The sequence below is a fragment of the Brugia malayi genome, assembly GCF_000002995.4.
Source record: "Brugia malayi strain FR3 genome assembly, contig: Bm_v4_Chr4_scaffold_001, whole genome shotgun sequence".
NCBI classification, from domain to species: domain Eukaryota; kingdom Metazoa; phylum Nematoda; class Chromadorea; order Rhabditida; family Onchocercidae; genus Brugia; species Brugia malayi.
This window is the reverse complement of record NW_025062478.1, coordinates 4,199,612-4,214,306: the sequence shown is the minus strand read 5'-3', so window position 1 is coordinate 4,214,306 and position 14,695 is coordinate 4,199,612. Positions and strand designations below refer to the sequence as shown.

General features: G+C 31.3%; 2 protein-coding genes across 2 annotated transcripts; both read left to right on the top strand.

Annotated features, from left to right (window-relative positions):
- Positions 1–1,454: 1,454 nt before the first annotated feature.
- On the top strand, positions 1,455–2,700 carry Bm10596 (Uncharacterized protein; the record flags this gene model as incomplete). Its single annotated transcript, XM_001895376.2, has 4 exons — positions 1,455–1,536; positions 1,634–1,778; positions 2,234–2,306; positions 2,530–2,700. 4 exons carry the CDS (start codon positions 1,455–1,457, stop codon positions 2,698–2,700), a joined length of 471 nt encoding a protein of 156 aa, XP_001895411.1.
- A 2,168-nt stretch (positions 2,701–4,868) lies between these two features.
- Bma-nova-1 (KH domain containing protein) lies at positions 4,869–13,436 on the top strand (the record flags this gene model as incomplete). Its single annotated transcript, XM_001895375.2, has 11 exons — positions 4,869–4,917; positions 5,490–5,597; positions 6,015–6,155; positions 6,518–6,666; positions 7,456–7,921; positions 9,243–9,337; positions 9,572–9,661; positions 9,853–10,116; positions 12,232–12,369; positions 12,565–12,698; positions 13,316–13,436. The coding sequence occupies 11 exons, from the start codon at positions 4,869–4,871 to the stop codon at positions 13,434–13,436; spliced, it is 1,755 nt and encodes a 584-aa protein (XP_001895410.2).
- Between the last annotated feature and the right edge of the window lie 1,259 nt (positions 13,437–14,695).

Genomic DNA, 14,695 nt, shown 5'->3' with positions numbered 1-14,695 from the left:
GTTCAAATACTAAAAATGACCAACATTTTCACACAGTATATGAAATTCGATTGATATCAGAAGTTTAAATTAAAGTTCACTGATTTAAATGATATTCAAAAATTTTTCAAAAGACATGTTTTTCTAAATTAAAATTTTCACTAAGATTAATTTAAATCTGAAATTAAAAAAAAAACCCTTTTGAAACAAAAAATTTACAAAAGAAAGAAAGAAGAGAAAACGAGAGAAATGAAAATAACATCATTTGATAGATTCATCTCTTAGCAAAATGATTATACTATTAATCGAAAAATTTCATTATGTAAAACTGAATTTTTCAAATAAGACCAAAAATATGGGTATATTTGAGTTTAAAAAAAAAAAAAAAAAAAAAAAAAAAAAAACTTTTCCTTTGTTTTTTTTAAGATATTACCGATGACAGGTGTCACGAAGCAGTTTTAAATTGCACTAATCATTGGAGTATGATTCCATTTATTCCACCTGTTGGATTATGTGAAGAGTAATGAAAAAAAGTTCCACTTTAGATTTTCTTTTCTGTGAATAAGAGCGAAAGTTTGTAGTTATTATACAAGAAATTTTACAAAATCGACCGCATATTATTATTTACCGGGAAATATACCGAACGATAAGTCTTGAATATATATTTTGCTTCCTCAATTTAAATGCATATCGATTTGTCATCTAATAAAGATGTTGCAAATCATCATTAAGCACTAATAAATTGAGGGTTGATTAAAAAATTCCATAGTATCAGAAATTATCAGAAAATTATCAGAAATTCAAATAAATTGAATTATAGTAATAGGGTTATTGTTTAGTGAAATACTAAAAGAAAAATTATTGACTAAGCATAAATTAAAAAAAAAGGAATAAATTTGGACACAATTCTCATTTGTTATATTTCTTTGTTAGCATTTTTGCTATTATTTAATGACAAATAGTACTTATTATTATTTAATTTTAAATAACGCTTTTTATCATTTAATTCAAAAAAAGAATAATCTGATAAAATAATTAGTTTTAAGGGAATGGCATGCTTTTTCTACATTAATAATTAATTAATATAATTTCCAATTTTTATTTATTTTTCTAATATTTGCTATAGTATTTATTTCACAAAAAGTTAAGGTTTCAATATTTCAATTTCTTCAAAATGCATTTGATAAAACAATATCGTAGTATTACAGCTTCATCAAATAAATAGAATTGAATTGTGAAACAAAAATTTCTTTCTATTCTTTTGCTAATTAATTTCTGTTCTTTTTTAAAATTTATTTCTGCTTCCTCATTACATTAGATAAATTTTGCTTTATTGATTGACCTATATCCCATGTCATATTATTATTCCACTATTCTCTATCTTTACTTGTAATTTAGCATTAAAGATTAATTAAAGCTTGAAATTATATAATTGTAATTCTAAACTTTAATTTAGATATTTCTCAATTGAATGTATGACCGAACTGGTCGTTTCATCAAATTGTATCGATGAACCGGGTTATGGTGAATTTCTGGAAAAAATTGCAGTTGTAATTGGTTTGTATTACATTCATTCAGTAATTTTTTTTCCATTTTTTTCCAATTATATATTTCCAATTAATGCAAATATTTTACCACTGAAATGCTCTTACAGAAGACTGCGCTAAATCCGGAATGCGATGGACATCAATTGTCCTGAAACAGTTGATCAGTAGGGCGATGAAACATATTTTGTGTCATAAAATACAAAAACATTGTTACAATATTACCACATGGAATCCGCAGAAAGGAATATGCGAGTATGTTAATTAACAATGCAAAAAAAAAAGGAAAATATAATCAAAAGTATATAAAAATATGATAGCATCAAAAATGATAAAAGTATGATAGTTTCAAAATATTTTCTATTCAGCATTAAATTAATTCAGTGCATCAAAAATTATATTATTTTCATCTACTGATAGATTACATCAAGGCCATTGATTAGTAATCAGTTAAAAGTTATATTATCAATCACTGATAAATTGCATCGCTTCCGGTTACACTAATTGATCATCAAAAATGATAATTGCAAAAGCTGAAAATAACCAAATTCAAATAAAGTCGAAATTTGGAAAATTTCAGTGTAATCAATATTATTGTCCGAATTGTCCTTTTTATTTTAATTTGTACCATAACCAACAGATATATTTATGGTTTAATTTAAAATATTTCAAATTACAAAAAAAGAAAAAAAAAATGTAACTTATTTTAGCCTAAATTTTCCGGCTTGTATAATGCGAACATATGCTGAAGAATACTGTAAGGAATTTGAAGATGACTTAGAGGTTTGCTTACAAGAATGTAATCGATTTCTGTTTCAATATTTGTATTACTATTTACAAAGAGTAATAAATTAATAACTAATTAGTAACAATAATAATAACAACAACGATAATTATTATTGCATTATTATCAATCAGTGATTGTTATCTTTCAATATTGCAGTCCTTTTTTCATTTCTTTTTTACTTTCGGGATGTTTTTTAAAGTAAAATTAGATGAATTTTAGTTGGAGTATTACATGTGCTTGTCGGGTGCAACAAAATGTAACAACAAGAGAGAAGTAATCAATGAATGTGAGAAAGAATATCTGGTAGAAATCAGACGGATCACTGGAGAGATTGATCGACGACGTAGTTTGGCTACCAGTAAAAATAAATTGGAAAAAACAATTGGTTAATTGAATAAACCGTCTAACTAAAATTTCAAAAACTAAACTATCTGATATTTATTTCAATTTCAATTTGAATTATTCATTATCAATATAACGTTGATCAAATTTACTGATTACTATAATATGAATTAATGCGTGAAATTTGCTTTATATTAATTAATTGACAAAAAAAAAAATTCACTGTAAATCATTATCAGTGAGTAAAATAAATTTTCAGTATATTAAGTGCTTAAACAATTTTATAAAAAATATTCAAATAAAAAGAGGAAAAAAAATTTATCATTATATTACATATTAGACTGTAGAAAATTTCAGATTTCTTAATTACAAAATTTAAGCGAAAAAAAAAAGAAAAATGAAATTTAAGAAGTATAAATTAGAATAAATCCGATCATCGTTTCATTTTATTTCCATTTCTATTAGCATCAAGGAGAATCTAACTATTCTTAAGTTCTTCCCAATTCATTATCGTTTATCATTTGCCTTCTTCATCCTCAAACTTAATATCACAGAGTTAAAAAGAAAGAAAACAAAACTATTTTATAAATATTATTATTTAAACAACTATGTTAAGGAATTCTTCACATATGAAAAATTCTCAAATAAAAACATTAGTCACTAATTTTTGAATTATTAGTATCATAACTAATGCACTATATAAAATAATTACAAAAGTTTTATTTTTTACAAGTTAACTTACATCCAATAAGATTATGCAAATTAGAGATAAAAAATCATTAAATAGTAACATAAGTACTAAATAAAAAAAATTTTTTTGAAAAAAAAAAAAAAACTTATAAAGCAAACAAACTGTCTTTGTTATTTTATTTCTTTCTTCAAATAATTCAGTCCATTTAATCAAATTATTTATCAATAACTGGTAACATCAATTTAAAAGTATTGTAATGATTTTTGATTATTAGCTAATAAATAATATTACTAATTATTAGCTTACTGATACCATTAAATACAATTAAATATAAGCGCTATTAAATAGATTACATCTAATGAGCAAAATTATTCAGTGATATTATGTAAAACGCATAATACTACGGTACGGCGATGTAGCAAAAGTGTATTTAACAGTATTAGGAAAATTACGGTATCCCAAATAAACTTATTACAGTGTCAATGAACGAAAAACTGTATCAAAGATAATACTGAAATGATAAGTATGAAAGTATATTGATAACAAATTGCTATAAACATAGCACATGATATCAATAGATATAGAAAACTACTTTACTGATAATAAAATTAAACGTAGATTTTGGAATGGCCGACGAAAACAATAAATAAAGTCAGCTAATTACATTGTAATTCAGCTTTCATTAGGTTAAATTGTTTGTCATAATGGTTCGTCGAAATTTTTCACGGGCTGCAATGATGAGTGTTAAATTCAGTCTTGAGCAATCGATAAATAATTTGAGGGATACTCAGCGTGGCGGTGGCTGACGTCTCATTGCTTTTGTCGGTGTTTTGGGCTAATTTGTTGAAGTTTTTCTTGTGGAAGTGGTTGGAAGGGTTAAAGGTTGTGACAAATGCGATAGCATGATGTGTATTGTCATTGCATATTATCACTGTGTCTTGTTGATTAGGGTCAAGTGATATAAGTTACTGATAATATTTAAAGTCAGGGGTGTTAAATGGTATTTGCTGGATGCATTTTTACTAGTTGGATATGTTTACTGCCATTTATTAATATTGATATATCATATATAGGAGCTAATGAAATGTTGCTATAATGATATTTATTTCACTAAAATTCTGGGAATTATGCTGTGTTTAGTATACCAGTTAAATTTTTGTTCGCAGTTAATTAAAACACGTAGAAGCTACTTGCAGTAATAGCTTGTTATATGATTAAATTACATACATTTATGTCTAATGTGATAATTTTACAAGGGAAATACTATTCCTTGAATAGAATGATTCTTGATTTTGATGAGTTGATGCTATTCTTGTTACTTTGAGTATTTAAGTTCTGTGGTGCAATCAATTCATTTAGAACAACTTATCTTCTTATATTAATAATAACTTTAGCGGCATATTTCATTTTCAGTGATTCTTTGAGTACTTGTTTTTATTCCTCTATACGTATTCAACTAAATAACTTTTTCCGAAACTCTTTTTTCACAGTTTTTTTTTTCTTGTAGGTGTTTAATTTGAAGCTGATGGCTAACGATATTAAAGGTGATATAATGGACGATAACAAAGATAATGGTAAAAACTGGAATTGTTTTCAAGTTTTAAGTTTGGGATAAAAGTGAAGTGATTAGTGTTCGAAATTGCTTCTTCATTGGCTGTTAGGTAGTATTCGCTAACAATGAAAGTAGAAATTTTAAACTGCATCGTTAGCATGAGGTGAAGCCATATTGTCGGATTAGTTTTTTGAATAACTGTCCTTGGTTTTTCGAATATGACGTTAATGCGAAGTTTTATGATAGGATAGTATCGAAAAAAGGAGAAATGTTACTGTTTACAAAATTCATACTTTCACTCGTATAGTTTCTCTTTTTTTAGATTTTAGTAACTAGATTTTTTCTCTATTTTGAAAAAAGAGTTACACCTTCAAGACCACAGACATTGTAGGACAACTCTCAAATTTTGGGATTTGAATATTAAGTAAGCGCATATTCATAACTACTATGTGTGATGTGGTCTATGTTCCATTTTTTTAGCACAAAGATAAGTTTAAATTATAAAAATCAAACTGAACTATACTGTCGTTAAATGAGAAACATACATATGCTTATAAAAAAATCGCAAGTTTTGTTTTTCTGATGCGATTGTAGAAGTCAATCCGGCTAATATGCAAGGGACTCTTTCGGCTGGACAGAAACGTAGTCGTGACGAGCGTGGTGGGCCAGCAACGAAGAAAGCTCATGTTTCAGAAACAGAGGGTAATTTTGCGAATTTTGGAAATGAATTTGAAAAGTTCTTTTTTTCGTGAAAAGGATGTGACATTTATTAGGTTCGTGAAAAAGATGTGGCATATATTAGGGATTGAGATTCAAAATCAAAATTTTGGGTTATTTTCATCGCATCGCAGCTTTTGTTTGGAAAATGAGTGAACTTCGGTCATTAATTACAGCTATTTGGGGGGAATCCTAGCCATTTAAATTGAATCAGGTTGGCTAGCGAAAAAAGAATTGTAAAAGTTTGGTGTTAATAATTGAATTTTATTCAAGAAATCACAGTTTACCGAATTGTAATACTTTTCATTCTTTTTGAATTTGGAGGGATTTTGAAAGAATTTTATTGGATAATGATATTCACTGTATGAAATTCAGACAAAGTCTTAACTGTTTGTTTTCTAGACAACATGGTGCAGGTAAAGGTACTAATTCCTTCAGCAGCTGTTGGTGCTTTGATCGGCAAAGGTGGAGAAACAATGCGTAATTTAAAAAGCGAATCTGGCTGCCGTTTACAAATGAGTAAAAATCAGGAAGTATATCCAGGTTTCTCTTTACTTTCCCATAAACTGCTATTCAGATGGAAAACCAGTCTATTTTCAAAATGAGGATTGTTTATTTTTTGCTTGACCTGGTATCCTTCCCATCAGATAAAATATATCTTATCCACATCTAAGAAACACGATTGATACACTATCACTTCTGACATTAGCTAAACCAAACGAATCTTTTTACTAATGGATCACCTAAAAATGACTGATGAGTTACTAGCATCTGTTATTTAGGCAGTTGATCATTTGTAGGCAGTATTTACGCTGACCGCGTCAGGGATTTTACCTCCAGGTATGCTAACCACTTTATTCATTCGACTGATTAATAACTGGACACATAACATTTGAAGTGTTTAGGAACTAATGAACGGATTTGTTTGGTAAAGGGGAAAATTGCATCTGTTCTAAAAGTTTCCGATGTTATTTTGGAAAAGATTCGTGAGAAAGTGGACAACAATACCCCATCGGATATTTTCGATCATAAAGGAATGGAACGCAAAAATGAGGTGAGGAAGAATTTTAAATATCGTGATGCTCTGACATTGCTTTCTATCACATTTTGCTACAGTCTAACTGAAAAATCGTTCAGATTATCATCTTACATTTGTTTTTAAAAATTTGAATTTCGAGAAATTCCAGTTCTCTTCGAATTCAGTTTTCCACTGTTTTTAGAATTTTTACAGTATTCTTCTCTTCATTTCCCAAAAACATATTCACTCAATAGTTTTTTTTTTTTTCGAAATTCATGATCAATTTGTTGTAGAAAGCCAATCATCTTGCTCTCAATATATGTTCCAACATTATTGAATCCCGAAGTTTCAGTATCTTTTATTACTCTCTAATCAGTTTGGTTTACAGATTGCTCCAGAAAAGCTTACCTCTCGTGGTCAGAGTCTATTCTCTCTCACACAAATACCTTTCGATAATGCTTATCTGAAGACACGAATTCGGATCTTCTCTTAACCTCAAAATCTTTTCCCTTCAAAAATTTGTGCTTGCTAATGATTAGGTAGTAGGCGAATTTGTTTTGCATGTTCCTGATGGGGCACGTTCACTTTTACATTGTTAGGTTACCATAAACTATTCTTAAACTTTTAAGAATTTACCTTTGTTTTCCATCTAACTCATGTTTATCTCACGAACTGTTTTAGTTAATTTTAACTTGGTCGTCCCCTTATCACAAAATATTTGGACCTTGTGCTGTTGATCGTGGAACCTCATCCGGACTGTGCAAAACCTGCAGGTGTACCCAAGACTGGTAGGATTCTAATAAAACAAAGTCATCAAAAATTCAGATGAAACTCGTGGTGCCAAATACTTCGGCCGGAATGGTGATCGGTAAGAGTGGTGCGCGTATCAAAGAAATTCGTGAGCAAACTGGGGCAAATATCCAGGTTTATCCTAAAGCTGGCAGCCAGGAAGCTAAAGTTAGCCAAGAACGGATTATCACGATAGCTGCTGAACAGGATGAAGTTCTCATGGATGCCCTCCAGCGTGTCTTGGAAAAGGTAGCAGCAGATCCGCAACATGCCATGGCAACAATACCTGATCATAAAGATGATAGTTTTGGTCCGGCTAGTGGCTTGTTGCACGGAATGGGTGGTGGTGTCCAGGGCCAGACGATTCAGCCCTTCGATTTCAGCAGTCGTAGCCAGAATGCGCCCCAGTTTGGCGGTGCTCCAACAGTGCAGCAAAACCATTTTGGACAGATCAGTCATGGTGCTGCTCAAGTTTGGCAGCCGAATCAGCAAAGAGCGTTAGGTGAGATTTGGTGGACTGATAATGATGATTCCCAAATAGTAAAGAGGGGGAGAGTGTGGGAAGTCAGGATGGAAAAAGAGCTGATAGTTTTTCTAAATATGGATTTCTCAAGAAATCCTGGATTTTCAAAATCCTGTTTTCAGATCATGTCTTCCTTTCTTTGTGAAGGTCTGATCTTTTTCTCTTATTTTGAAATGAGTAAGATTCCTGCTTTCTGCTGCTCCTCCTCCTCTTTGCTATTACTCATAATATTGAGCAAATTATGAGGAGGAAAAGTTATTCTTCTTTTATTGTCATTAATCTTTTCCTCAAGATGTGGTTTGAACAAACCACATTTTTTTCCTGTATTGTAAATTATGCCCATTTTGTGTCCGGGCAGTTCTGATCGCAATCGTCAAACAGTCTCAGGTTTGCCTCTTCTTAATCAAGCTCCAGCCTTTTTTAAGCAGTAATTTCGATTTTTTTCTTATGCACGTTTTCCCAACCAGAACATCATTAATCACCTGATTTCGGCCATTTTTATCAATGGTTTTCCCAATATCAGTGATGCAGTGATAGAGTTCGGGTTAATATATAAGAAATGGTTTGGATTTAAACCATCCTAAGTTGTTATACAAACGTCATAGTTTAAATACTTGGAAAAAAAATTGAGCAGTAGTATTATCGGTAATTGTTCAATAGTGAACACCTTCAGCCCACAACTTATCTATCACAGGAGGTATAGCTCAAATTCTGACATGATATGTTTTAAGCCATTAACGATTTTCAGATTTAAAATAATATTTATAACATAGCATTTTGATTAGCTACTTCTTCGATATGTAGAGCTTAGATATTCCTATTAACATTGTGAATGACAGATTGTAATGTTGGGTAATTAATGAATCCATATTATGGTATTTCGGGATGGACCAATTCATGGAACTTGTTTACGGGATATATTTAAGTTGAGTTGTTCTTATAAGTGATCATTTCTCATTATTTGAATGGTTTTTTTTTTTTTTTTTTTCGGGTCATAGTTCATCTCATGCCGTGGTGGCCATTTAAAGCTGCTTTATTTACCCATAAAAATCTGCTCATGCACCGTCACTAATAAAATGTACTGCCCGTCTGCCGTCTTCTTAGTGATGGTACTGTCATGCGAGTGTTTTCCACACCATCCATATTGTTTTCATTCGTTTTTATACCATAACGTGCACAAAGAATTTAGAATTTTTTCACCTTGGAAGCAATAATACTGTTGAAAACAAAATGTAGTAAAATTTCAAATTTTTAATACACACTGTTATTGGTTGGATTTGAATTGTTGCTTTTTGTTTAGAAGCGACATATGCAGCACCGGCAAAGGATTTATATCAGCAGAACAATATGGCTGGTTTCAAATTTAACCCTATGCAAGGCTTAGGGAATAGTGAGGTATATGTTTTCGGCTTTTTCCTGAAAATATCTTCATTAATAAGTCATACTTGTTTTTATGCTCTTTATTTTAATTTTTTTTCTAGTAATTTGGGTGGTTTTCGAATCCGTAAAATGGGGAATATGGAAAAAATCAAATACATGAATAACTTCAATTTGGAATTGGAATCATGCTCTGAAACATTATGTTGTGTTTAACCTCATAATTTTTGGGAAACTTCATTTATTTTATAGTTGTTGGCATTCCTGGACAGTTTGCAGTCAACTTTACGCACATCTGGCTTCAATGAGACCAGTGTAGCGGAAGTTATGCAAGCAATGCAGGTAAGTCTTACAAATTAAGGGTATAAACGTTTTCGACAAGATTCCATACTTTTTTGTATTTATTAGATAAGTTTCATAAGCTTGATTGCTTCTTCCATTCACTGCTTTTCCTGACATTTTGGTTAATGATTTAACAACTCTAGTCTACAACTAATCCATCGTTTTCTGTTTGCCAGGTTAATATGTTCCAGATCTTGGCAAAATATAACATCATGGGTTTGGGCCTTGGACTCGGTGTTGCCGCAATGGCACAGATGCGGACAAATGAAACTCCCTCTTTGACTTCATCTCAAGGTTTATCACAGCCGCAGCGATTCGAGACTACTAATTTAGCAGGTACTGCCGCTACAGTCGACAACGGTGATCGTCGATTTAGTGGTGGATCAGGAGGTAGTGGTGCAGCGGGAGGAACAACAGGAGCATCATCAGGCGGAGGACAAAACGATTTAAGCAAAGTACAATCATTCTTTTATCGATAAAGCAATAACCAGTGGTTTTCTTTTTTTTTCTTTTTTTTTTTTTTTTGGAAGCTTGTGAATCTACCAGTTTGAGATTTGTATCTTTTGTCACTTCTTGGACTCTTTTTATGAAAATTTTATTCCAACTTTTATACCTTTCAACTTCTTGGACTGCATTTTCTGGACTTAATTATATCGAGCAGAAAATTTTCGTAGAATTTGAATTTTATCATAAATTCCTGCTGCTTCATCAAGTTCTTGAGCACTAATCAATGCTATTTTTTTAAGGGAATTTTAACGTTATTTTGTTCTAAATCATTTAACGATTTATTTTGTTCTGAATCATCTAAATTATTCTCAGTTTAAATTCTTATTTATCATCAGCCATGCATGCCTGATAAATCTTTTGTTGTGGAATAGAAGAGAGTGAACGCGAGTAATGTGGCGCGCTCCCCGGTGTCATATTGCATTAATTTTTACTTTTAATGTGTAGTTGGCAAGTAATTTCAACTACTTTCATCAGCCTGCAAAATAATTTTATGTGGCATCATCGTTGAGCGCTAATTTTATTATTTTGAAATCAGTTTTTTTTTTTTAATCGCTCTTTAAGTTCCTTTTGTTTTAATATTTATTTGTATTAACAATTTGCATTTTCTCTGTTTAAGTTCCCATATCATTATATAATATATCAGTAAGTCTTGTTTTCATTCAATATATTTTCCCTCGTAGCAGTTTTTTGCATCTGTGTTCATTGTAGTCTTGAATTTCATGCTGATATCTACTATTGATACTCATTCATTCTTTAAATTTCCGAAAAAACTTCATGAAACTTTTATTAATTTTTGTGATTTTTTATTTTTCATAAAAAAGATAAGTATATTTCTATTTCTGGATTGCCAGTAAAAATCAGTATGCAGATAAATAGTGCACTAATTTCGTTTCATATTAATACATCCCGTTTATTATTTATGATTCTTTCTGGATGGTCAACATTTTGTTCCGAAGATTCCAAATTTTCCGGAATTCTCAGGTCATTTGGTCCGTTAGACTCGTTAAGTTTAAGTCATGAACTATGAACAATTAGGCGCTAGCTTAAACAGCTAATTTTTACTTCTTTCGAAGTATCTTTCAGTTCTTTCTAGTTAGCACGAAAGTTCAGGTATAACGAAATGCGAACTGAGTTTGTAAGCCTCATGTGGTTTGGGTATAGATTCAGATTCTTATAAATGTTACATCATGGACAGTTTTTGGAACTGTTTTTCAATCCTTTCAGCGGTCACAATTTTTGTTTGAGTTTTCATTAAAAATGAATTTCTTTCGTGCAGCGTTTGTTCTGCTTTTTTTTCTTATTTTATGAACAAGCATATGATTCGTTAGAGTTTTTCATTAGGCGCCCTTTTTAAATATCGCTTTATATTCCGCTAATTATTGGTTTTTGCTTTTTTTTTTTCGACATTGGTTCTATTTATAGTTACACTGTTTTCTTAATCGACTAGAAATTCAGTTTCCATTCGATTCTTTTTTTTTATGGGAGATGTTTGTTTCACCCCCTAGATATCGGTTAGGAATATTCTCTACAGTAGTCATTTGTTGACTTATACAGCCAATATAATGCGATTTTAAATTCGCCGGTTTAAATTTTTTAAATCTTGTCTGATACTAAGTTACGGATGGTTTCAAAAAACATAAAAAACCGAAGTGTATCGGATTTGGAAGTTTGTTGGTAGGTAATCGTTTAGTAAAACATTTGATTTGCTATTAAAGATAGTGGAACATTTTCTGAAAAGTTTATGTGTGAAAATCAAAACGTAAAGTAATGTCAGATGAAATTCAGAGTATTACGTTTGACAGTTTTTTTCTAAAGCTGCGTGACCATGAGTTAATGTTGAGTTCATTCGATAATCATTTAAAAATGTCAGGAAGATTTTTGTAACAAAAAATGACGGACTTGTGATTTGCAAAAATTCATTTATAAAAGAAGTAACTAATTTGCGAGATAGTCGTTGGGGATGTAATACTTTGGAACTATGCTTATAAAGAGTTAGAAATATAAAGGAATTCTACTTACGGAAATTGAAAGCTTGAACTCAAACTTACGGAAATATCTTATAGTCACTGAGTGGCGTTGGTGGCGTTCTGATCGACGTATTAAGCCAGAATAAACAAAACAGTAGCTCATCGAGCGGTCAAAATTTTGCCGCTTCCGTAATTAAGGAAAAGATTATCGACAACAATCATATTGATCTCGAGGTGGGCAAGCGGCCTTTTTTCTTTAAACTCAACAGAGAGTCAAATATTTGGGGTCTTTCTGAATAATTCTGTGTTATATGTCTTAGTGAGCGCAAAATCTTTTCATTTTATTAAGGAATTTATGAGTAGCCTTCAATAAACCAGAAATGGATATCTCAGTTTACATTTAGTCGTAATTGGGCTTCGATTTTCCAGATTCCGGATACCATTGTCGGAGCAATCCTCGGTCCAAGAGCTAAAACACTGGCTGAGATTCAGCATTTAAGCGGTTGTAAAGTGGAAGTACACAAACGTGGTACAGCTGCAGGACAAGGGAATCGTCTTGTAAGGTATGTTTTAACTAATAGTGTGTTGTGAAACTTGATGAAGGAATTGACATTTTTATGTTGACAGAAGTTAGGATGATAGATAGAGGTAGTGTTTTTTATTGTTCAGGTAAACATAAAAAATAGAATTAGTTGTCAAATTTGAAAAACTAGTGATTAGAGAATAAGCAGTGGTGGATGTGTTGGATGACAGTTGTGTACGGTGACGAAATATGAAAAATTTGCTGCGTAACTATGGAATAAAAATAGTTTCAGTGCACTCAAAGTTGTTAATCTATTAATTTGAATGATTAGTCATAGCGAACCTGTAATAATGCATTCCTCATATTTAACGGGCTTGCTTACTCTTAGCAACAGGCAAACAAATGCTTCAGTATTTAAAAAGGAAAAGAACTTATTGTTCGCGAAAAAGCATTTCTTGATGTTGATAAGTAGCGGAGAATATCAGGAACTATGGAATTTGATTCTCAAAAGGAAATGATTGTCATATCCAGATGATTAAAAAGAAAACACAAAAGAAGAAGGAATTCTGTTGATAATATAAAAGGCAACATATTTGTAAAACATAGTTCTATTAATTTATACTTGCATCTCAGATATCAACATCCGTATGGTTTCAGCTTAACCGGAGATGTGGACTGCATACGTAACGGACGTATGATGATTGATAAAGTTATCAACGATGAGCAAATGCGTCGTAATCAACAGGCACAGAATAATGCACGTGGCGGATTTCGTTGACATTTTTGAAGCTTTTCTTGATCCCAGATGATAATCATTCTTCTTTTACTACTTTCAGTTTTTTTCTTTCGGTTTACTTGTCGTTTGAAATAATCGGTTAAGTGCAAAGTAACCGTGCTAGACGTGCATTTGTTTTAGTGTTATTTTAAATTCCTTCTTTTTAAGAGACTCTGGAGAATTTAATTATTTTGTTTAGGCTTCTTCTTCATGTTATCAAATTTTCTGGTTTTCAGGAGCTGCATTTTAGACAATCAATCTGTGTTTGTTATAAGCAAAACTCTAACCTCAGCTAAAATTGAAAGGAACATTAGTATTTTATTGTGTAACCTTTGGCCATCCAATACCTACCTAGAACTATATGGGTTATTATTTCAGTACAGGAGTGTTTGAGTTTGCAGACCACAATGGTGAATTTGACTAAATCAGTAGCATTCGAACTCCTTTTTTATTTTGATCAGACAGACTGAATTCAACCCGAGTCTTCCTGATTTATTTGCATTGAATTGGTCACTTATTTTGTCCACAAATTTCTTTTGCGACAACTACGCTATTGAGGTCTCTCTAAAGGAATTTTAATTGTTTCAGTTTCTCTAGATCAAATATTTCTCTATAAAGCTTGGTTAAATCCTATTTCGTTTACTGTATTTCACTGATGTGGTAAGTCTTCTACACTAGAAAAGCTGAGAGGGGTAATGGAAGGAAACGGTATCTATATGGAGGACCAAAGGTCAGGAAAGGTCATTGGTGGAACTCCCGATGACTTGTATTCTACTTGTGTACGTCTAATAATCCCATTCGTTGTTGTCATTTTTGTTTTGTCTTGTTATTATTATCTGGAACTATTTTTGGTTTGTCATCAAGCCCTCTTCGAAATTAGTCTTATTTTCTCTCAATAAATTTCTTGTTTTTGTCTTCTGTTCTTAGTCGTATATAATGTGTTGACCCACAAAAAAGACATGCACAATAGTAATTGTTTTTTTTTTTGGGTATAATACGATCATTTTCACAGACATATAGCTGCTCAACCGAACATTTTGTATGAAGAAAGCAACGTTCCAGGCATTCATACATTACCTTCGATTTAATCGAGAAAGGAAAGAAAACATCTTTCAACGGGAAATGCATGAAGAAAGCAACATTTCTCAAGACACTGGCATTCTAAGCATAAAACAGAAACTTTTCAAAGGAAAATAGACCAACAATAACAGTGAGATAACAGTTGTAAATAGAATTAACTGTAAAAACTTGCATCCTAAACA